Genomic DNA, 24,438 nt, shown 5'->3' with positions numbered 1-24,438 from the left:
TAAATCATCTACAAGGTAGTTTTCTGATGATTGAGTAATGAGGGTGCTGTTGATTGCACATTTTTAGCCAAGATGCACAGCGTAAGATTGCACACAATACTCAAGTTTTCAGAATAATTGACTTTCTCTGTCTCTCCACTCAGGCAATGCAAATGACTTCCTGTACACCAGGCAGGGTGGCAGCCCCGTTATCGACGGCGTGGACGACAGCAAGGAGCTTTGTACCACTCGCAATGCCTTCACTTTGCTTGGTAACCGACACATACTCAGGTGTAAAAATGTACACACTTGTGTGGAAGATGTAGGAATTTTAACCCTGGAGTCAAATGCAAGTCAGTTAGAACTCATCTGCGTATACTCAGGCGATTAGGGTTTAATGTGCATAAGGGTAAAATAATGTAAAGTACCAGGCGAGAAACTCTAGCAGGGACATTGTGGAGATGAATCACTCAGGCAGTCATAGTAACCAGCTTGTCTGTTTGTGTTTGTGTTGTTTGTCCCCTGCAGGTATTAATGACTCCAACCAGATGGGGTTGTTCCAGGTTCTTGCTGCCATCCTTCATCTGGGAAATGTGGAGATAAAGGATAAAGATGCAGACAGCTGCCTCATTCCTGTGAGGACAGTATTTTAATTCTGTACCACTGTAACTGCTGCACACCAGCTGCATACAGTTTCCCATATGTGGCCACTAGCAATTGGAAATGTTTTTATGATCAAAGGTGCTGTAGTTTTTGTTTTTTAAAAAGCTTAATGGTGAAGAGACAAAATGTTAAATTGGGTAAAAGTCTTAGATTATCAATCAGCATAAATATAATGGCCTGTGTTGCGCTATAGACTACTGTTAATTGTGAACGTGTTAGTTGATCTGTGAAAGGACTCCTTCACAGCAACATTATACACAGGTTTGTTTTGACCATATCATCATATTCACTGCTAAGGTGTTGGAGTAAATGGTTAAAATCTCTTCCTGTTGCTGTAGCCCAACAATCGCCACCTGACGGCGTTCTGCGAGCTGGTGGGCGTGACCTATCAGGACATGGCTCAGTGGCTGAGCCACAAGAAGCTGAAGACGGCTACAGAGACATATATCAAGCCCCTCCCTCGTCTGCAGGCCACCAACGCCCGTGACGCGCTGTCCAAACATATTTACGCCAAACTCTTTAACTGGATTGTGGAGCACGTCAACAAGGCTCTGATCGCCAGTGTTAAACAGCATTCTTTCATCGGGGTCCTCGACATCTACGGGTACATCTGCACATTTGACTGACTGATGGATGTAGGACTAGCCTTTCTTTAACCCTTGAATATTTGAGTGGGAATTTGAGGGTGGACTGTGTGCTGTGTGGTAACTTGATTATTAAATAGCTGAGCAGTCTGGCCTTTCAAAAGGCATTATGCATCCAGTTAACATCTTGCTTCTTTCTTGCAAGGTTTGAGACATTTGAGGTCAACAGCTTTGAGCAGTTCTGTATCAACTACGCCAATGAGAAACTCCAACAACAGTTCAACATGGTGAGCAGCGTGCCTCACATCTGTTCTACTGCACCTTATATCCAATAATATGAAATAATGGCTGTATTGCTAAATCCCTAGTAATGATATAGTTATAAAGCTAAATCCATAACTGCATGTGTATCTGTGTGTGCGCAGCATGTGTTCAAGCTGGAGCAGGAAGAGTACATGAGGGAGCAGATCCCGTGGACTCTGATCGACTTCTATGACAATCAGCCCTGCATCAACCTCATAGAAGCCAAGATGGGTGTTCTGGACCTGCTGGATGAGGAGTGCAAAGTACCTTTGCTTTAGTCTACTAAATTATATTTAATACATGTTTCATATTTCCAGAGTGCCCACATGTGTAACATGTACACACTGTGGCAGCTCAGCTAGATCACGAACAATGCTAGATGTCAGGCATTGTTAACATTATTGCAGTGTAAATCACCTGTTGCCAAAAATTATCAGAAAAATGAGAGAGGAGAAAAACAGACACTCATACAATGTAATGCCATGCAGTCTAACAACTCTGCCATAGATATAGTCTGTCATAAAATATTAAGATTTGTTGTACATAGGTTTCTAATTTTTTGGTCACTCTGTATTCCTACGCAAGTCAGCCTGTATGCTACATGTTTTTTCACATTGTTTCCATTGTGTCTAATCCCTGTATGTACCAGATGCCTAAAGGTTCAGATGATTCTTGGGCTCAGAAGTTGTACAACACCCATCTAAAGACCTGCTCCCTCTTTGAGAAGCCACGCATGTCCAACCGCGCCTTTATCATCCAACATTTTGCTGACAAGGTGGGCCTGACTGACATCATGTTTGTTTCATGTGTGCACAATGAGTCATTTCACTAATTATTGTGGACTTAGTTCGGAATTTTGTTCCTTATTCAGCTTGAAACATAATGATATGGCAGGTGTTAGTTTGAAGAAATTCTGTTTTGTGTTACAGTGTGTCTTTTTAGTTCAGTGGACAACATTTAGGAACAGACTGGCTGCTGCAGTGCTGCTCTGAGATATTTTTAGGACAGCTGGAGGCAGAATGGCAGGGTTTTTTTTGTTAACACTGGTTTTATACAAAAGTCCCTTTTGCAGGGAAGTGTTTAGAGTGTGTGTGCCTGGTATTACTTATACTTTAGGGACTGAAACTTATTGACACTCTCATGCTGTGGGGACTTGAACAGACCGGGTGCTGGTCTCCAAAATGTAAATCACAAAATCTGCGTGTGTGTATTCTGGTGTAATCCACTGTAGTGTAATGGGTTATATATGCAGTAATGAGGCGCTGCATGATGAAGTGATATTTTTCATGTCTGTTTTTAGATCCTCACTATAAACGGGTCAAGAACTAAGGCTTTCCCATGAGGTCCCCTGATATTAAAATGGGATCTCTTGGAGACATACTGACTTGTGATAAATTAAAGGAAAAGCCAATATAAAGTGTCTCAGTCAGGTGTTGTGCCACCAGAACAGCTTCATTGAGCCTTGGCACTGACTACTAGTCTCTCAAGTCTACTGGAGGGATGAACATCATTCTTCCAAAAGATATTCCCTCCTTTGGTGTTTAATGATGATGGTGGAGACGTTGTCTAACAAATCAGTCCGAAATCTCCCATAGGTGTTCATCTGGGTTGAGATCTGCTGACTGTGAAGGCCACAGCATATGATGTACATCATTTTCACACTCATCAGCCCTATGGATGGGGGCACTGTCCTCCTGGAAGAGACCACTCATTTGTTCAGGTTTTTCCCTTAATCTGGCACCTGTCTGTATCTAATTAAATATTTGAAATGATGGATTTTGGTGTATTAAAGGAAACTTGCATCAGGCTGTACATGAGCTGCTCTGCAGATGTCACTGTTAGCCGCCTCAGTTTGATTTAAAGCCAAGACATGAAAACATTACATTGCTTAAACACAGGTTATGTCCATGGTTAGGTTTAAAATATTGAGGTTAGTCTGCTGAATACAGAGTTTCTTGTATGTGCCCCTCTGCCAAAACGTCATGGCTTCCTTCCACACACATGGAAATAGTTTAAGGTTAGCAGTTTTTAGATTTTCAGTAAGCCAACTTGTAACAGGAATATGATTTAGGGGCGACTGTGGTTCAGTGGGTAGAGCAGTCATCTCCCAACCGGAGGATCAGAGGTTTGAATCTCGGTGCCTGCAGTCCATGTGTCGAAGTGTCCTTGGGCAAAACACTGAACCCCGAAGTTGCCCCCAATGGTTAGAGCCATCAGTTGAGTTGGTGCCGCAGATGGCTGCCTCAGTTCTGTACCGGAAACCAATTCCTTGTGTGTAACATATTTGGCCAAATAAAGGTGATTATGATTATGAATATGATTATTATGGTTTAGAAAAGCAGGTAAACTGTAATCTTTCATGAGAAATGATTGGCCCAGTGAAATGTGGTAATACAGACTGTGCTGTCTTGTTGCTGATCAGGTCGAGTACCAGTGTGAAGGTTTCCTGGAGAAGAACAAGGACACTGTGAATGAAGAACAGATCAACGTGCTGAAGGCCAGCAAGGTGAGGTGCACAAGCTCAGGAAGAACATCTGCATTACAGTATAAATCCAAAGCGGTATAGTGTAGATAGAAGTGCTATAAAGCATCCATTGTGAGTGTGTGGACTGCTGTGTTCTTCAAAAGACCCCTGAAGCTGTGACACACCTCTATGTGAAAAACACACAGTGGGAGCACCACTGTTTCACTGTGCTAAAGTACTGCCTGAAGGCTCCGGGAAGCAGCACCCTCTGCTGGTGATGTGAAGAAAATGTTGACTCAAGCAGAGAAGACAAAACGTTCGATCCAGGAGATTTATTGTCAGTGAGGTTTAGGTTTTTGTTTATAGACCACACACACATGCACTACATAGTAAGTTGGGTCCTTGGTTAAACATGACATGCATTTTATAAAGACTGATGTCACAATTTTTCAAATGATCATTGTCTGATTTTGCTAATTTCAGAGTGCTATTGAAAACTTTATACAGGCTCTTTAACTTTAGCTCTGTAAGACTCTGCGATGAGTTCTTCTGATCTCTGCACACATGCTCACACAGGTAGATGCACACGCCGTGTAGTCCGAATTAACATCACAAGATTTTTATCACGGGCAGAGTTGGGTAAGGGTTAACATTTTGCCTGCTATAACCCCTAACACAACCACTTAACACACACAGACACACTCGCATGTAGAGTCTGATTGTTGCCATGGAAATCAGCAACACGTGAAAGGAAATGTAATGACAACTTAATAGGATTTAGTACAAATAAGTTTGTTTATGGTTCTGTGCCAAGTGTATCCCATCATTGTGTGTGTGTGTATGTGCCAGATGTGCACACACTTGTGCACATTAAATCTATGTACATTTCATGTAAGAGTATTCAGTTTGTCAAAAGGCTTGCAATTAAAGTTCTTTGCCTGCCTCATTTATTCATTTGGTACTTTTCTTGCAACAGTCAGAGAATAATTGACTCATTTTATAAACATTATGCAGCTAACCTTTTTCATTGCATTATCATATAACGGTATGATATGAAATGTGGATGTAGAATGCTTGACAGTGAACAGTTAAATATTTGAGCATCTAATGGAGCCATTAGATGACACTCAGGAGTCTCACATTAATGTCTCCCTCCAAGTCTACTCAGCACTGTGCATTCAAGAAATGTCTGATGCAGTAATTTCCCATTATGCTTTGTAATCTGGGAGCATGATTAAAATGACATATTGTTGTTTTGCAGGCTTGGAATTCAGTGGCAATCCATCCCTAGTGTTCTGAGTTGGATCTGATCAGAAATGATCATTCCATCATACTCTTACTGTACATCTTCATCTTTAGTCTGCCTGGTTTTATTTCCTTTTTCATTGTGAATCATAAATGTATATTCTGGTTTTTGATTTGATTGGGATGACAATGATTTAGAATTTTGGGTCTTTTGGTTTTTTTTAACCTTTCCTTTTAATGCCATTGTGTTTCTGTTGTCACTGTGTCTCCATATGTTGTCCATGAGTGTTTGGTTCTGTCCTCACCATGACAACCTTCCCTGCCAGCAGAAGGTAAACAGAGGCGTTCTTGCAGCGCTGGGTCGCCTGTAGCTCCTCCTCTAGCTTTCTTTTTATCTTTTATCTTTCCTTTTTCCTTTTCTCTGTCTCTGGCACTCAGTTATTAGCACCCTAACAGCACCAAGGTGATAAAAGCTGTGTGTGTATGCATGCATCTTTGTTTGCTGCATGGAGCACACTAAAGGCACTCCGGGAGGAGAAAAGGGGATTGGACATTAAAGCCAGGGACAGTGGAAGGACGATATGTTATGTATTCAGAATGATGCTGAGAGCAAGCAGCACATGAAGCCTTGTGGCTGTGGCACTGCTGCTTAATGATGCTGGGGAGAGAAGCAGCATGGCAGTGCTCTGAGCACAGCAGGAGGACCTGAGGCTACACACATAACACAGCATCCTACTCATATAACCTCAGTGTTCTATGGAGGATAATGGCAGAATAATACCATGCAGTCATATACTATATGGCAGAACATTTCATTACTTTTATTGGCGTTTTGTAACATTTTAACAACTGTCTGACAGTGAATGAGTTTAACAAATGCAAATAAACGGATCCAGTGACCTACTCACCGATTAATACTGATTAACTCCCTATACCAGATTACTGGAGTTGTTAAATTATTAAGACTTGCGTCAGAATATAGCTGTTGTCCTGCTTTGTAATCCTACTTGCACTCTGCAGTATGTAAGGAAAATCTAAACGTGTGGCTGTAAGAAGAGACTGTTAGAAACTATTTGTTCTCATGTTTGAGCTACTAACAGTTTTTCAAAGCAAAATGCTTTGCCATTAACAATGCCATCAGCATTCCTTTTTGTGATTATTTGGTGCTGTTCCCAGTTTGACCTGCTAGTGGAGCTGTTCCAAGATGAGGGGAAAGCCTCCAGCCCCACTGGTCAGGCCCCTGGGACCGGAGGCCGGACCCGACTCAGCATCAAGCCTGACAAGAGCCGGCAATCGAGCAGCAGGGAGCACAAGATGACCGTCGGTTGCCAGGTTGATATGTTTCTCCAGTGTTATGTGGACTGAAGCGGTGGTATGATGCAGTCATATATGGATTTGATGCATCTTCAAAAGTTTCTGAGCTACAACCTGAAGAAAACCACCATTAGTGAAATGTAGTTTTTCTTTTAAACTAACAATGATATCACTATGATTCCAAATGCTAGGGGTAGGTTTCCATGGTCAAGGAATCATTATGAGGGTTAAACTATCATGGGAATCTTGCTTTTAGGTGTAACGGCATTATGGGGACGATGAACTGCCTTGGCGGAGGTTTGCGTTCTCTGAGTGCCGTCTAATAGTGTGGATGCTTCACAGCATCCACACTGTTATCCTGGCATTTTTAAACATGTGTTAGGCTAAATAGTACAAAAGGTATGATGCCATTTCTGCTGCTGATCTTGATGGTCCTTTCTTCTAGTTTCGTAACTCTCTGCAAATGCTGATGGAGACTTTAAACGCTACCACTCCGCACTATGTCCGCTGCATCAAACCCAACGACTTCAAGTTGGCCTTCTCGTGAGTCACCTGTCTCACTGTTTTATGTATCGGCATCTTCTTTTTAACTCAACTTCAAGTGGTCTTAAAAAAAAAAAAAAAAAAGGTAATCCCTATTCCATGGCAGCATAATGTAATTATTTTTCTTTTTTGGACTTCTTCATAGTCTCAGTTTAGATTTAAGACACCAGTAAGACAATCATTATTTTAAATAGGCAGCATAGCATTTTTGTCAATTTCCTAACAGTTCTCATTTCACAAAGACAGTGTTGCCATTTTTGGATCATGCTTAGTCACCGTCTTAGGCAGAATTCACAACAGCCATATTGACTGTGATTACTCTGTGTTTGCAGATTTGATCCCAAACGTGCGGTGCAGCAGCTCAGAGCCTGTGGTGTCCTTGAGACCATTCGCATCTCTGCTGCAGGTTTTCCCTCCAGGTACTGATGGGTCCCAGCAGCACAGCTGCTGATTCTCAGGCTGTTGTAGGCTTTATATCAGCTGTTTTTCAAGAGACAAAGTAGTGAAATGGTATTAAATTAAGTGTGTTCATGGGTTTCTTTACAAGAATACACCAGAATGCGTTTTATATACCTTTATATCCTATTCATGTATATAATTGAGCTGTAGGTCTTTAGCTGTTCTACAGCAAGCTCATCAGGAAAGCAAACTGTAGCCTGCTTGTACTTTTACTTCGGTAAAAACTTAGCTTGACTCAGTAAACAGTAAGGAGTTAAATGATTCAACCTTTTGCGTCTGTGTGTCTCAGATGGACGTACCAAGAATTCTTCAGTCGCTACAGAGTGCTGATGAAGCAGAAGGACGTGCTCCCAGACAAGAAGTTAACATGCAGAAATGTTCTGGAGAAACTAGTGCAGGTCAGACTCTCTGGGTTTTCACCTTTCTTCTTAAAGATATTGAAGAAAATAACCATTTTAAAGTTTAACAATAAAAAATAAGAGTTGTGTTTCCTGCGGTGTTTAAATCATGAATGGGCTGTCTGTCTAATCACTGTCGCACCCCTGAACTCTGCTGCTGTCATGCTTCAGGACCAGGATAAATACCAGTTTGGTAAGACCAAGATCTTCTTCAGGGCTGGCCAAGTCGCCTATCTGGAGAAGCTGAGGGCAGACAAGTTGCGTGCTGCCTGCATCCGCATCCAGAAAACCATCCGCTGCTGGCTGGCACGCAAAAGGTATCTGCGCCAGCGCAGTGCTGCCATCACCATCCAGAGGTTCACGAGAGGATACCAGGCTCGCTGGTGAGTCAACTGAACGAGACGTTCACAAGACGCCTATAACTCTTTTTGACCAATTTTCATTATGGGTATGAAAGAGCTTAACACATTTCCATTTCGAAATCGGAGAATGGAGATTTGTAAATGATTACTTTAACTCTGTTGACTTCCCTCAGCCTTGCCAAGTTCATGCGGCGCACCCAGGCAGCCACCATCATCCAGAAGTACCAGAGAATGTATGTGGAAAGGAAACGCTACAGACAGAAGCAGGCTGCCGCCCTGGCCATGCAGACGATCCTCAGAGCTTACATGGCCCGACAGAAGTACCAGGCGGTAAGACACATGACACAGAACACTGATAAAAATCTAATGTTCTTCATACTGTAAAATGTCAGAAGAATCTCCATGACTGTCTGTTTCTGTCTGTAGCTACTCCGGGAGCACAAGGCAGTGATCATTCAGAAACATGTCCGTGGCTGGTTGGCTCGGTGCTGGTACAAGCGCTGCCTTCATGCCATCGTCTACCTGCAGTGCTGCATCCGCAGGATGAGGGCAAAACGCGAGCTAAAGAAGCTGAAGATCGAGGCCCGCTCAGTGGAGCACTTCAAGAAGCTCAACAAAGGCATGGAGAACAAGATTATGCAGCTGCAGAGAAAGATCGATGAGCAGGTGAGGTGTTAGTCCACCCCTTCTCCCCCAGTTTTTTCTTATATTTATTGTTTATACTGTATATTTGAAGCCCCATGTGACACAGTCTAACACATGGGTATTTTTACACTTTTAACCATCTATCCCATACCTCCAGAACAAGGACAACCGGTCCATCAGTGAGAGGCTACTTAGTTTAGAGAGCTCCTATGCAGCAGAGAGCGAGCGGATGCGAGGCGAACTGGGCCGGCTACGCGGGGCAGAGGAGGAGGCCAAGAGCAAAGCCATCCAGGTGTCTTCGCTGCTGGAGGAACTGGAGAAGCTGAGGAGGGAACTGAGCGTCACACAGCAGGAGAAGAAGACCATCGAGGACTGGGCGCAAACCTACAGGGACGAAATGGAGAAAGTAAGATGGGATCCACATTCACGCCTGTGTACCTGTTGTTTTGCTGCTCCTCCATTTCTATGTACAGTGTATATACAGTAGTTTGTCAGTTAGAAATGACGGAGATCCAGTCCCAGTTGACAAATTTACTTGCATATTTAACCATTTCCTGGCAAGTATTTAGTGTAGTAGTTTTTTAAAAGCGAAAGTAGGTGGTGTCTTTTCTCTACTCTCCTTAAACCCGTCTCCCCTCCTCCACTTGGTTTTCCAGTTTTAGTGAGGCTGATTATCAAAAGACCTATCATTAGTTTAAGCAGAGGTCAATAGAATTTGGCTCCTAATTTTTAGAACCTTCCATAGTTCCCTGGAAGTACACAGCATATCACCAGATACTGTATTTGCATAAATGTGGATACTGGCATCAGAGGACGTTTTTCCCCAAATCAGGAGATAAGAGGAAACTGGGGGGAAAGAGCACGTGATGAGCTCAGAGGGCAGAGATGCCCCAGGGCAGGTGAGCACATGAGATCCAGAGTAGTGTGCCAGTGAGTTAGCTACTGAACTGTGTTTGTGCTTTGTGTCTTTTTCTTGTTTAGCATTCATCTTCAGTGTCGGCCCTTTACATGACCTGTCCTTAAGATACTGAAGGTCTGAGAACAGTCACACTGAGCAGAGACTGCTTCAAACACTAAGAAACCTATTTGTACACACGTTTTGTTTATATATTTTGATCATGGCCTGTAAGGTCTACAGTCTCAATAACAATGGCCTTATATAAGAAACTTCAGGAGGAAGTTTTCCAAGCAAGATGTTTTCTCTATTGTGTCCCTCCACGTGGAGGTCATTGCCATAGCTAGTCCTGATTCAGCCCTGTAGTAGCAGCGCTCCTTTTCATTTGCTTCAAATATCCCAGGCCTTTCTGAATGTGGAGCAGCTTTTCCAAACCTCTTCAGAAGCTGAAGGGTCACTGTAGTGTGCTAGATGACAAAGAGTATTTCACAATTAAGATTCTTCAAACAAAGTTGTAACACACCGTGTCATTTTGCAGGTGCTCAGGATCAAGTGATCCACAGTATAGACAACACCAGAACAAATCCACACACTGTTCATCACTTGTACTCCCTTTATTGTTGGGCTGTACCCAACTTAGGATTTTGTCAGCCGGCTCTTCACTGCTGCTATTGGACTGTTCCTATATAGCCTGACTGTCAGAAAATCAACTAACATAGACTTCACTGGTGATTTTGGCCACATTAACATTAGTATTCAAATACAAAAGAGTGACTGGACATGTTTCTGAGCATTTTAAAATCAGTAAAGACAGGTGCATATGATGCAGGATTTCAATTGACGACATAACGTCGGGCTGTTGTATGGGTTTGCAGGAATAAGGAGACAGGCAGCACTCTTGTATTTCTGTTGAAACAATGCTCTTATAAGCTGCTGTTTCTGAGACATATAGGCTGGTTTACCAACAAGTTTAAGCTTCTCCAGTCAGTTAACCTCAGCCCATGTTGTTACTCCATTTATAAATTCCTCATTGAAATGTTTTTCCTGCTTTTTGGACTAATCTGTCCGTCGTTTGACAACAGTGTCAGTTATGCCCTGTATAATATGTTTAGAGACAGAGGAGGAGCAAGCGTTGATAAGCTTGAAGCAGGCTCATATAGCCTATTCTTTAGGTTTGCTTGGGCTAGGATACAGTTACCAGCCTGCGGTTTCCAAATGAGGACAGGGTGAGTAGAAAGTGTGTTTTTCCGCCATTGGACCTTCTCAAGGTAACGCGAGGTTTCACATTTAGAAACGATAAGATGTGGTGGTCGCGTCTCTAAAAACGGTTCGCGGTATGTATCGTCATCCATTTGTCTGTAGCCTGCTGCTCGCTACGTATACCAACATTTATACTGCGCGTTTCGTTTGTGCATGTTTGTGTTTGTTTTGAGCATATAACAGTAACCTGCAGTCCAGCCACGTTCAGTGGTCATCAACACGTAAAGTCACGCTGTGCTCCGGGGCGGATCTAGAACACTTTGGGTATTACACCACGCATTGTGTACACTATCAGAAAATACTTTAAGGACCATCCATCCATCCATTCTCCAAACCGCCTAGTCCCAAACGGGGTCACGGGAGGCTTGAGCCAACCCCAGCCAGCTGCGGGCGAAAGGCGGGGTACACCCTGGACAGGTCAGTTGAAATACATGTTAAAAAAAAAATAAAAAAAATAAAAAATATTATGAAACCCCCAGTTCTATGAAATAATAAACCATACATTATTAAGAATAAATTATTTGTTAAAATGATACACAGGGTGAGTTCTTCATCTGTGCTCCTTATTTACGCCTAGCCCCAAAGGTACACCACAACAACACAGTTGGAGGAGGCAACTATCATTCTGCATGCATGATGTAAAATAAAACTAAGCAGCAGAAAATGTTAGTTGGCAATAATCTGTCATAGTTTTTAATTCTTTATTCATTTATACTGGAAAGTGCCACACTTTGGCTCCAGCAGGGATGGCCAATCAGATTCTGGGGTGCTGACACCAGTTCAGGCCCAGAATTTTTCCTTGCTTGAGGTTCTGATAGGAGGTTGGGTTGCTCTGATGAAGGTGTGTGGACCGAAATGTCAACAATAAAGTGATGAGCAGTTTGCAGGATTTGTACAGTTTTTTTCTATACGATTAAGATTGTAACAGTCATCAGCTTTACACAAGATGTGATTTAAAGGATCATTGGTGTGTGTTTAGATGGTCTCAGAGCTGAAGGACCAGAACGGCTTGCTGAAGAAAGACAAGGACGACTTGAACAGGATGATTCAGGAACAGAGTCAGCAGATGACAGGTATGAAAACATCACCAAATTTACAAGTTTCCTAAACCACACAGTACGTTTCTTTTAACTGCTTCCTTTTTATATTTTGTCCCAACAGAGAAAATGACCCGTGCAATAGCCGAGGAGACTCAGCAGCTGGAGACGGATCTGAACGAGGAGCGGTCTCGATACCAGAATCTCCTGACCGAACACCTTCGCCTTGAGGAGAAATACGATGACCTCAAGGAGGAGATTGCTCTTTCCTCGGTAAGAAACACTTACTTAGGAGCAGATAACTTCATTTATCACCACAATCAGGTGTAATTTTTGTTTTAGTAAACTTTAAAAAAAAACAGTCAGTAAATTTATTTTATGCATTATGTCATATTTCTCAAAATCAAGTTTGGTTTACCATCTCACAAAAAACAAATAGTAACTTTTGGCTCATCTTAGCATCTACATGCACAACAACAGAAAGGTCATTGTTTTCTGATGTTGGTGTCATATTGTTGTTTTTTTGTTTTTTTCCTTCTTTGCTCTGAAGAACGTCTCCAAGCCTGGCCACAGGAGAACAGATTCTACCCACAGCAGCAACGAATCAGAGTACACCTACAACTCGGAGTACACCGAATTGGAAGAAGGTTCCCGTGCCGGCGACGTAAGGAACAAGGCTTTAAATATATCCCTTTAATGAAATGAAAATCCAGCAATGTGGTTTCTACTATTACAAAGTTACTACTGATCTTTCAGTGAAACACAATACTGAAGTCAGGAAGAATAGATTTGAAAATGGAATTTTATTTCATTATTTTCACTTTGTTTTATTGTAGTTTTTATAGCCTTTCATTTAAGCACTGATATTTCAATTCTTTTTATGGGGCAAATGCTTCCTAACATTCCCCTGTCATGCAGGAAGTTATTCGAGGAATAGACACCTCGCTGACCCTCAAGCTGCAGAAACGTCTCACAGAACTGGAGCAAGAAAAGCAATCTCTGCGCGACGAGCTGGAGAACAAAGAGGAACAGTTCCAGCGGGCTAGAGCCAGGGTACTGACGTGGAGCCACACAGAGCTCTGGAACAATAACAAGTTATTTAACACTGATATTATAGACCTCATTCTGGTGTGTTAACCCAGCTAAGGTATTGTTAACATACAGTAATTCTGAGATAGTACCTTGTGAAAAGTTTTCTAATACCATAATGGACACAAATAAGAACAATCACTTTTTTAAAACATTTTCCATGTCTCTTTCAATCTAATAGGAGCCTTTACATCATTATGTAATGTAGGTGCTTTACTACCTAATAAAGTTTTTACATAGGAAACAATGTATTTGCTAAACTGCCATGGTTTTATCCAGCTCTGGGGGATATTTACTAAGGCTTTGCAGCTCATTTTCTGGCACTAAACAGTAAAATTGCATGTGTTCATATTTACTAAGGAGTGGCTGTAGGGTTTTGTGCCAGAGAAGCAGAAGGAAAGCAGCACCACACTACATCAATTTGTGTGTTTGGTCTCATGCTATATATATTTTAAGGCGTTCCTGTTCAGGGATGCAAAAATCGGGGCAGGCAATGGAAATTTATACGCATACCCCCACCTGATTTACCACCACTACATCAGACTGAATTGTGGCTGAAATTGAACATCAGGAGAAAGCAGGTGTAAAGTTTGCAGCCCTGTTGTCAGCGTGGCAGCTGTTTGTCATCTGAGACCTTGTTGAGAACATGTTTGAGGAGGGAGAGGGTGTTTGTAAATGGTATCGCTTGCCACAGGAGAATGTGAGGGACTTTTACAGGTTTTCAAATCAAACCATGCTTCAGTTACTGAACAAAATAAAAGACAAGTTGACTGGCAGGAGACTATGAGATTGAGTTCCGATATATGGGTGTTGATTTCTTCAACCATATTAAAGTTCTGTCGCTGCAAACACACACTTTTCAGCTGTCCTTCGTGGTCTGTCCGTGTGTGGGCCACCATCAGTGAAGGTAAATACACCACAAAATTGAAAAACTGCGGTGCTCCAGTATTTTCTGCACATGATGGTGATTTGCAACAGGTTTAGTAAATATCCCCCTCTGTATTAAAGTGTGCTGCATTATGTATTACACACTGTATCCAAATCCAGCAGGTTTCATTATCACCTTTTTCTTTCAGGATGATGCAGAGTTTAAAAAGGCTCGTGGAGCCGAGCTGGAGTACGAGTCCCTCAAGGTAAGCTGTCATACGAGAAAGTAGAAATGAAAACACTAACACATTTTCTGCCACTGGCTCCAGGGTTGATTTGATCCAAAGCCAGAAAACTCATTTTATTACAGTATCTTGGGCCATAGTTTCAGAAAACCTCATTTGCCTTGTGTTATTTTGATCCCTAACACTGAACACTTTCATTTCTCAGCGTCAAGAGCTGGAGTCCGAGAATAAGAAGCTGAAACGTGACCTGGGAGAGATGAGGCAAAGCCTACTGGGTGATGCAGCTGCAGGCACCGGGGCTCCTGGCTCCCCAGCTTACAAGGTACTGTTGGACCAGCTCAATGCGGCCTGTGAGGAGCTTGAGGTCCGTAAGGAGGAGGTGCTGATCCTGCGCTCCCAGCTTGTCAGCCAGAAGGAAGCAATGCACCACAAGGTAGAGAACAGCATTTCATTTCCTTTGTGTCATCAGCGTCCAGAGAGAGAGAGTCAGAAACGGCCTAGTGTTCATCTGTAAACACCCACAGAGATGAACCACATGCGCTCTGTCATCACACGGTGTCATTGTTCTTCCAAAAGAGTACCTGTGCCATGTGTCAGAGTTCATAACTGTGAAGCTACATATCTGTGGATGGTGCCCTACCTTCTCACAAGTTGTCTTCTCACCCCATTCAGCTTCTCTGTTTGTTTGTTTGTTAACTCAAAATGTGACAAAGGAGTCAGGATGAAGTCTCCTTTGGCCTAAAGATCAGTTTAATTCCATTTTGACAAAACTTTAATATTCAGTGAACTTCCCTGTTAGCTTAGCAGCGTTCATGTCCCAATGACAAATGACCAACTGTTTCTTGACTGACATTTGAACTCTGAGTGCTTTTTGTTAGTTTTTTGGGGTAAAATCAGACTGAAACCAGATCATTGTTCACACAGTATGATGATAGATTTTCACTGTACCTTCAGTCTGTCTGACTCTCCTGTCTCCACCTTCTCTCCTCCATTTATGCTTACCCACAGGATGAAAAGGTACAGTTAAAAATTGCATCACAGACACTTTTTCAATTCCTGTGTGTAAAACCTCCTTGGGCAAGAAATGTGTTCCAGCAGGATCAATATGTGTTGCTGCCTCAGAGAAATTAAGTCAAATATATACTACTTGGAAGCATTTTCTATGCACGTCTCACACCTGCCTTGCACTGCAGATAGAATTCCATTATGTCAAACGAGTCAGTTCACACTGAATCCATGAGATGCACATCTCCGCGCCACTTACATCTCATTTCCATAGTGTTTTACCAGTTACTATTGACTGTTCTGGAAATGGTGCAGCTCCTGCCACCACTGCTCGGATCATTGTTCAGTGGATTTACCATTAATACATAAGACCTTACAAAGCAGCTCTGAAGTGCCTTGTATTTGTGATGGTAGTTTTGTGTTTTGTTTTGATTGTTTGCCTTTTTTCAGTGCTGTACAAGGGTCATATTGTGATTTTTAAGGCTTAACTTTTCTTGGAAGACACTTGGTCCTGTCTCTCTGTTGCCACATCTCATACTGTGAGAAATGAATTTCTTGAGTGCAATTTTAGGAAAAATGGTTAGAACAAAAAATGTAATGCTCTTGTTTATAGTCCAATAATTAACCCACAGGAATTTTCATTATTAACTTGAATCCACAACAGAACAGGGTGCTGAATAATGTCTAAAAGTGAAACCCTTCAAGCCTGGGAATAACATGGTATGAGATAATAATCAGTTGATCTGTTGCTCTGTGGCCAGTAAATAATGTCAATTATTTATTCACACAACACTAATTCACTTTCCAACGTTCAAAGACAGTGATCGTTGCCTCCCAGCTGTCACATGTGCCCTGGTCAAGCACTTTCAACACAAGTGACCTTCAGCACATGTTACTGACACCCAGAAAAAGTGGCCATCTCTGTGAAAGTGATATTGATCAGAGATTGTCGGCGGTCGCTCAGCCCTCTTTTGATGGCCTGTCAGTGACTGGCTGATGATTGTTAGAGTGAAAGGACAGTCATAGCCAGCAGCTATACTCGTGAACTCGCATTAATGAAACTGTTACTCGCTTGTCTTGAGTCATAGAATGATCCTATATGAAAATCCCCATAGTCATGGTGATGATGTGATTCACAGTATGATGCAGTTGTAGCAGCCTGCTTGCTCTGTAAATGTGGTGTTATTCTTTCTCAGTCATCCCTCTTTTCAATATCCCCAATATCCTCTCTCTTTTTTCCTAGGAGACCATGACTGAGCCATCTGTCTATGCTGATGTATCCAAACTGAAGGACACTGATGAACTCAAGCAGGCTTATATAGGCCTCAAAGACACCAACAGGTACTTTGTTACAGCCGGTAATCTTCCCAGTGTCCATGTCTTTGCTTCCATCACACTCTCCTCTAAGCCCTGACTCCTTCAGATTAAACTTACTCAGCTCTAATTCCACTGTAAACATGACGCCTGTGTGTGTGCATCAGGGTGTGTATGCTTGTCAACACTTCTTTGTCATGTACAGATCTCCTAGGTTCATGTGTAAGCCGCTGGAAGTCAGTGATCTCCTGAGTAGGCTGAGGTAACTGTGGGGACATGGCCTATGCATCATGGAACAGAGCATGCATGGCCACGCTGTCGCTCAGCAGAGTTGAGAAATGTTCCAAAGACTGGTCTCGTTCAACTCATTCCACGTTGTAGTGCCGGTCAAAGCTTGAGGAACTTGGCGTAGCATTTTCTGCCCTAACAGCATGACGAGTAATGCAGCAGATCTGGCTCCAGTTTAGGTCTAAATGTGTGCTTATGCTATTCACTGAATGTGTTTGGCTTTCATGTTAGCTTCTATGTTTGTAGGTCTGCATGGGTTTTAATAGTTCAGCATGGATTAGATCATAGGCTCCTAAAGTGAAGGCAATCAAAGTTGTTTCTGTTTTCCCACTAAAAATGAACATGATGTTTTCGGTTTCGACAGCTCCGGTCCGTTCTGGAGATGCTGCTGATCTCCATATTTACAGTGCAATAGTTAGAAGAGCCATTCAGTGGAATGAAAGCATGGAAGTGTCAGAGTTAATAAAGATACACCTTTCAGTTCTAGTTGAACTCATAACATGGCTGTGCAGCAGTGAGGCTGCAGTTCTGTTGTAAGAGCCCTCCTGTCTCAGCTGTGTGGAATGAGTTTGGCATGAATGCTACATGAAATGACCCACTTACTGTGTGCTTTTGTTTGTTATACTGTAGCAGAGATGCACAACACACTTTTAAGGAAGAATTTCTTCATTCACACTAAAAGGTTGTGCTAGTGCCTGCCGTGTTTCACAGATTCATTCCATTTGTTAAATCCACTTTCCTCTGTGCTCATCTCATTGGCTTAACTGAAAGAATACATACGTGGTTACCTACTACAGTAGGTAACTAACAGCAGACAGACTAGTGTGAATGTCTGTTTGTAAGCAGCAACACTTTAATTAAAGCAATGTGCGTTTGCATTGCAACTCATTAGAGCTTTCCAGAAAGTTGTCCTGTGCATCACTGCGTTTCTCCCTCCATTACTCCCACGTTGCCCCTTCTGTTGGTAGTCACCTTCTTTGTTCACCCACTGACATTCGATTCATTCAGTAGATTTCAGTAAAGGCAGTGTAGTGTAAAATACAGCTAGTGTAAGTGTATAGTAGAAAATATACAGTAAACAGCATGTGTGTGCAGTGAAGCAATCAGTTGGTGTCAGCATGATTAAAACTAAAAGGCAATTATGGAAGGAATTCATATAGACAGTTACATCGCAGATATAAAAGTTTTCCCTTTTAAGGGAAGTTTCATGGATAAAACAAATTAAGAGCCACCAAAACATAGAAACATTCAGATTAAATAAAGTAGGCATAATCCCATTCACCCTGTCCTGCACCCCCACCCCAGCCCCTTCCAGTCATCCCACATTTTCTTTTGTTGTTATGTTGTTCATGTGCCTTTTGTGTTGTGTGTCGGTCAGATCTGCTGCTCCAGACTTCCATCAGCTGAATGAGGACGGAGAGCTGTGGCTGGTTAATCAGGGCTTAAAGGAGACCATCAGGTGTTATTGTGTTTCAAACACAAGTGTCATTTTGAGCATGATTTGTGCTGCCGTGTTTCTTCATTCACATCTGTTCTCCGTCGTGCTCTGCCTAGCTGTTAGTTTTCTCTCATATCGGCCATTCTCTGTTTATTGTGTCTGGCTGAACGGTCGTCCACTTCTGGAAATCAGGGCTGCTTGTCACTAATGGACTAATCAGGATATTTTACAGCTGGGTTTATGCTACTTTTATTTCATAAACTAAAGACACTGGCATTTTCAACTACGTCCAATAAACCTACAACCACTCTAAAGCTAATGTACTTTGTTTTATGAAACAGCACAGACAGTAAATAAGTTTGGCGTTTCAGAAGTTTGCATTACATATAGTCAACTGCGGAACCAACACTGTTTTTGGTACAACAGAAGAAGCAGTTTTTAATTTTTTTTTTTTAACACGCTCGTATAGGACATTACAGGGTTGTTTCCATCCCACAAGATATAATGTACAGTCATTTATAAAAGGCTTTGATCTGATCTTTGTTGGTTTAGTGGCGGGTAATTCAACGTCCTCCTGCTTCTACTAGTGTTTGAAAATGTTTGTGCAGCTCACTTACTGATTACAAGTAGTGCAAATCCAGAATGAAAAACACTTCTTCCTCATATTTAAAACTAACTTTAAGGATTCAACACAAACACTACTAAACTTGGATGGGATGACTTCTTCATCTTAGACTGTTACTGTCCATCTTTACTTATTGCCTTGTCAGTGAATTACAGATAGAGGGAAGAAACATAGGAGTTTTCTGAGAATTTAGACATTTTCTTTCTGTAATGTTAATAGGTGGAAGTCGTGGGGCCTGATTTATGTCAAGTTACCAAAGTAGTGTTAAAGAGCTCCATGAATCCTTTGGGAAGCAATACACTGATCCCGTGTCAGCTCTACCTGCTCTGATGCCGAGTCTGATGTCTGACCACAGCGATGGCTCGGTTTAACTTGAAACAAGATGAAGGTTAATGGGACAGCAGAATAAAGGCAGTTTTCAGTAAGGCTGAGCTCTGGGCTGCTGGTAGTCTGCACAGCACGTTGCTGTCCTGCATCAACACACTGCTGTGAAAACCTCAACTTCTTGTCATTCCCTCTCACTGTTTCTCAGACACTAATGCTGATTCTTTTTCCTCTTTCCACCCATTGTCTTTTTATTCATTTTTCCTCTCACTTCCTCTCACCTGCCACATTCTCCCTCCGCTCCCTTCGTCTCCTGTCATAACCCCTTCCTTGCTTCATCTCTTGTACGTTTTTCCTCCTACTCCTTTCTTCTTCTTCCCCGTCTGCTCTCATCTCCCTCCCCACTGCCTGTACCCCCAGGTTACTGGAGCACCAGCTGCAGACTCAGCGGAGAAGTTACGATAATGAGGTGGAGGTGTTGCGTGGCGAGCTGCAGAACGTCAAGGAGGAGAACAACCGTCAGCAACAGCTTTTGGCCCAGAACCTGCAGCTGCCTCCAGAGGCCCGAATCGAAGCCAGTCTGCAGCATGAGATCACCCGGCTCACCAACGAGAACCTGGTACACTGCAGCACACACACATATATGCATGTAGGTTGAGGAGGAGGAGTTTCTTCAGTTTCAGTTTATTTAAAGTCTCTGTCTCTGTAGAGGTTAAAACATAAACATCAGACACAGCAGTGAGACCTCATATGTACTAACGCCCACACAAGGGCAGAATCTCAGCAGGTAACATGGTTAATATAACAGAATTAAGATAATGTATCAATGTAGGAATAGAATACAGTACTAATAAAGTTGGTATGGCAAGATACCAAATCCTGATTAGTCCTCTTTTGTGGTGTGTAGGTCATATAAAGTTAAAGATGGGTAAATGTGCAGCGATGCTTTTTGCACTGTAGGTTTAGCTGAGTGCAAAGTCACTGAGCAATAATAAATCACTCTGGTGTCTTTAAACCAGAATCTGCTTCACAACACACACACACACACCCTTCTCCACACATATACTCAGATAGTCTTGTAAGTGATAGATTATTTGCCGTATCCACTGTAGAACTCAGACTGACACTCACAAACACTCATTTGGATGGTGTCACCTGACAGGAACTCATGGCTGACGACCCCACAGCATCCAGAGAGGCTCGAGTCATCATTTTACGACGGATGGTTGTATGTAGAGACGGCGTGTGTTTGCCTCTTTGTGTGTACTAATCTGAGGTTGCGTGTTCTGAATGAAGCGGCACTGAATGTCGGTCTAACTCTCTACGGCAGTGTCTTCTGACTCACAGTGGAGCAGCTCTGCACCATGTTCTCTTTCTAACAGCCAACAAGTCCTGCAGCTTCTCTTCCTCTGACAAAACAATCAGCACAGCAACTTTGACCTTGATTTAAAATCCCCTCTGCCTTTTTCCTCGTTTTCCAAGACAGAGGTCAATGAACTTACATGTTTTATTTAATTATATAAAAATATTTCATTAAACATAATTGTCACCAGCTGTTAACAAGGCTTCAATAATTAATCTACACAAGTTCTGTTGCAATAACCTTCATTACGTTTTGGGCCTTTTGGTTTCTCAGACCAGGTTGAAATCCTGGCCTCTCCAGTCTGTTTTACAGAAGTGTTGCTTTTTACCACTGGAGGGCGACAGTGTGAAGCGGCCTGAGTCAGACAAAGCTTGCCCTTCTCCTCACTATTCTGTCTTGTCTTTTTCTCTGTCTTCCCTTCTCTCCATCACGCCATCCGGTTGTCTGTTGCAGGATCTAATGGAGCAGCTAGAGAAGCAGGACCGAACCATCCGCAAGCTCAAGAAGCAACTGAAGGTTTACTCCAAGAGGATCGGAGAGATGGGAGGTACGGTACAAATTGTCATTCAGCAAAGGTGCTGAGAAAGCTGTCTTTTAAATTAGCTATGTTGGCTAACTGGTATGTGTCTTGTGTTTCACAGCGGGTCAGACAGAGGGCCAGACGTCTCCGGGACAGATGGTGGAAGAGCCCATCCACCCTGTCAACATTCCCCGCAGGGAGAAAGACTTCCAAGGAATGCTGGAGTACAAGAAGGAGGATGAGCTCAAACTGGTCAAGAACCTCATCCTTGGTGAGAATACATGTAACACGTGATAAGGATGTAAAATATCAACAATACAAAAATCTATGGCTGCAGTTTAACAAACCACTAACACTGAAACTGTTTTGGAATTAACTTTATTAATAATATGCCCATTCTGCTGCAGCTTTGTCTCACAGTAACGGTAGAGGAAATAATCAGTGAAACTGGAACATCATTTCAGAATGAGGTGTTCATTGGCTATCCACCCTCCTCAGTCCGTCACTGAACTCATTTCTCTTCTGTGTGCAGAGCTGAAGCCTCGTGGTGTAGCTGTGAATCTGATCCCAGGTCTGCCGGCCTACATCCTGTTTATGTGTCTGAGACACGCCGACTATGTCAATGATGACCAGAAGGTCCGCACTCTGCTCACCTCAACTATCAACACTATTAAGAAGATCCTAAAGGTATGTGTGGGTGTGTCAGTGGACGTCATATAAAAGACAGGCTGACTGATGGCAGTCCTACAGAGGGAGGAGTTTGGGAAGACCTTCACTAAGTTCAGTAGTTTGGGCTTGAATGTACATGGCCCTTGGTCATGTATTGCTTGGAAAGAGAGTGTTGAGTGATGTTTGCACATGATTAATGGTACTGAGTGAAATTATCCCTGGCTGGAGTCGGTCCTGTTGCAGTCCACACACCTGTATCATTATCTTTCCACACTCCACTGGTGATAAAAGATGCTTTTTGTCATATGGGGGGAAAAAAAACTTGCTGCCTTTCAGAAAGTTGCAGGACAGTATGAATGGGAGAGGGTCTGACAGAGTTACAGTACCACTGTGTGACTGACTGCTCGGTGTTCTTCCTCTCAGAAACGAGGAGACGACTTTGAGACCGTCTCTTTCTGGCTGGCCAACACCTGCCGCTTCTTGCACTGTCTGAAACAATACAGCGGCGATGAGGTGAGGTTGACTGTAGTCTCCTGTTTTATTTTATGATTCATTCAATATTATTTTGGTTCCTTTTTGTGTGTTAAGCTTTAGAAAGTATCATAATTTACACAGATACTATATATTATAAATTGGAGATTGATTATTTTCATTGTTGAGGCATAAACTTTAGTGAATTATTGCCACCCTGGTTAGACACACACTAACCTGTACCTGCCCGTGTCTGTGTCCCAGGCCTTCATGAAGCACAACACCTCGAGACAAAATGAACACTGTCTATCCAACTTTGACCTGGCAGAGTACAGACAGGTGATAAGTGACCTGGCTATCCAGATTTACCAGCAGCTGATCAAATGCATGGAGAACATCCTCCAGCCCATGATAGGTGTGTGCACATCTGAGTCTATATACAGCCTAATGCTACTGTGGTACTGATAGTATGATAAGAGGCACAGCTTGTTTTGTACTGTATATGGGCATGTATTTGCCTGTGTGCTTGATACAAATACTTACCATGTGTGTCTGTTCCCTGTAGTCTCCGCCATGTTGGAACACGAGACCATCCAGGGTGTTTCTGGGGTGAAGCCCACAGGTCTCCGTAAACGGACGTCCAGTATTGCTGACGAGGGCACCTACACTCTGGACTCCATCCTGCGGCAGCTCAACGCCTTCCACTCCACAATGTGTCAGCACGGCACAGACCCCGAGCTCATCAAGCAGGTGGTGAGGCAGCAGTTCTACATCATCGGCGCAGTCACCCTCAACAACCTGCTGCTACGCAAGGATATGTGCTCATGGAGCAAAGGCATGCAGATCAGGTAGGACACATTTCTGCTGTGAGAGAAACTGCAGAGTGGAGCTGGTGGACCTGATGTGTTTATTCGTCAATTTATTTTTTGTGCTTTGTTTGACCACTGTGGTGATTCTAATGACGATGATGTGTAGGTACAATGTGAGCCAGCTGGAGGAGTGGCTCAGAGACAAAGGTCTGATGACGTGCGGAGCCAAGGAGACTCTGGAGCCTCTGATCCAGGCCGCTCAGCTGCTGCAGGTGAAGAAGAAGACTGACGAGGACGCCGAGGCCATCTGCTTCATGTGCCATGCTCTCACCACTGCTCAGGTAGACCATCCTGACATTCACTACAACACATTCAGATCATCCTACTTGGTGCTGGGCCATCTCTGAGCTAAACGCTCCATTCACAGCCTTCTTCCATGCCAGTTAAGCATCTCTGGCTTTTCCTAAAGTCATTTATGAAATCAGTCTTTCTACACTCTTGGTATTTGTAGCTTACTATAAAGAAAATGTTGGTAATGTTGGGCTGACCTTTCTGTATTACATAACTTTCAGATTGTGAAGATCCTGAACCTCTACACTCCAGTCAATGAGTTTGAGGAGAGAGTGTCAATTACATTCATACGAACCATCCAGGTAACTTACTCTAGATGTATTCGTACAGCACTGCTTTCTTGACGTATTGTTTATTAAGAACATGACCATTCCTGGAAAACACTTTTTCCAGTAATTCACAACACTGTAAAAAAACTGTATTTGTCATTTATTTGCATGTTTTGCCCCACTTGCTACAAAACTGATGAACCTTTGTTGTGTCTACCACAGTTTTTCTGATCAGATCATAGTGATTTTTATATTTTTAATGCCTCTTCCTCTCTCCAGACTGTCATTGTTCTTGGCATTTTACTTTGTTATAGAAGTTATAAAGCAGTGCACATTTCAAATCAAATCAGCAACTGCACTATCATGCTGTGATAAGGTAACTTGTGTAACAATGAAAGCAGGTGTGATGCTTTTTATAATGAATTACCTGAAAGAATAAGACTTCAATGTTTGGAAGCCTCTCAGTACATACTTAACTTTTCTTCCATGGTATTAAGAGTACTCCTAAACAGCCCTGAGCAACCTCTGACCCGGGCTCAGGAGGTAGAGCAGGTCGTCCCCTAACAGTAGGGTTAGACCCCAGGTTCTCCAGTTCCCATGTCGAAGTGTCTTTGGGCAAAACACTAAACGCCAAGTTGCC

General features: G+C 42.7%; 1 protein-coding gene across 6 annotated transcripts in view; it reads left to right on the top strand.

Moving 5' to 3' along the window:
• The window catches only part of myo5aa (myosin VAa), a 49,732-nt gene that overhangs the window by 21,434 nt on the left and 3,860 nt on the right, over positions 1 to 24,438 (top strand). Inside the window, exons 8-40 of one of the 6 annotated variants that reach the window (XM_020592329.1) lie at positions 144 to 251; positions 508 to 614; positions 981 to 1,246; positions 1,432 to 1,513; positions 1,652 to 1,792; positions 2,179 to 2,304; positions 3,952 to 4,035; positions 6,415 to 6,570; positions 6,998 to 7,095; positions 7,428 to 7,514; positions 7,844 to 7,952; positions 8,124 to 8,335; positions 8,488 to 8,644; positions 8,741 to 8,980; positions 9,117 to 9,365; positions 12,094 to 12,187; positions 12,276 to 12,424; positions 12,702 to 12,815; positions 13,070 to 13,204; positions 14,317 to 14,373; positions 14,558 to 14,785; positions 15,361 to 15,369; positions 16,601 to 16,698; positions 18,338 to 18,418; positions 19,767 to 19,965; positions 21,163 to 21,256; positions 21,351 to 21,500; positions 21,762 to 21,916; positions 22,322 to 22,411; positions 22,634 to 22,784; positions 22,935 to 23,217; positions 23,345 to 23,519; positions 23,751 to 23,831. In XM_020592329.1, coding sequence (XP_020447985.1) covers positions 144 to 251; positions 508 to 614; positions 981 to 1,246; positions 1,432 to 1,513; positions 1,652 to 1,792; positions 2,179 to 2,304; positions 3,952 to 4,035; positions 6,415 to 6,570; positions 6,998 to 7,095; positions 7,428 to 7,514; positions 7,844 to 7,952; positions 8,124 to 8,335; positions 8,488 to 8,644; positions 8,741 to 8,980; positions 9,117 to 9,365; positions 12,094 to 12,187; positions 12,276 to 12,424; positions 12,702 to 12,815; positions 13,070 to 13,204; positions 14,317 to 14,373; positions 14,558 to 14,785; positions 15,361 to 15,369; positions 16,601 to 16,698; positions 18,338 to 18,418; positions 19,767 to 19,965; positions 21,163 to 21,256; positions 21,351 to 21,500; positions 21,762 to 21,916; positions 22,322 to 22,411; positions 22,634 to 22,784; positions 22,935 to 23,217; positions 23,345 to 23,519; positions 23,751 to 23,831 — 4,565 coding nt within the window. Of the gene's footprint in view, positions 1 to 143; positions 252 to 507; positions 615 to 980; positions 1,247 to 1,431; positions 1,514 to 1,651; positions 1,793 to 2,178; positions 2,305 to 3,951; positions 4,036 to 5,564; positions 5,571 to 6,414; positions 6,571 to 6,997; positions 7,096 to 7,427; positions 7,515 to 7,843; positions 7,953 to 8,123; positions 8,336 to 8,487; positions 8,645 to 8,740; positions 8,981 to 9,116; positions 9,366 to 12,093; positions 12,188 to 12,275; positions 12,425 to 12,701; positions 12,816 to 13,069; positions 13,205 to 14,316; positions 14,374 to 14,557; positions 14,786 to 15,360; positions 15,370 to 16,600; positions 16,699 to 18,337; positions 18,419 to 19,766; positions 19,966 to 21,162; positions 21,257 to 21,350; positions 21,501 to 21,761; positions 21,917 to 22,321; positions 22,412 to 22,633; positions 22,785 to 22,934; positions 23,218 to 23,344; positions 23,520 to 23,750; positions 23,832 to 24,438 lie in introns of all 6 variants that reach the window. The other 5 variants (XM_020592324.1, XM_020592325.1, XM_020592327.1 and 2 more) reach the window with 5 other exon arrangements.

The sequence above is a fragment of the Monopterus albus genome, unplaced genomic scaffold, assembly GCF_001952655.1.
Source record: "Monopterus albus unplaced genomic scaffold, M_albus_1.0 scaffold17.1, whole genome shotgun sequence".
Taxonomy (NCBI): Eukaryota; Metazoa; Chordata; class Actinopteri; order Synbranchiformes; family Synbranchidae; genus Monopterus; species Monopterus albus.
This window is presented reverse-complemented; position numbering and strand designations above follow the sequence as displayed.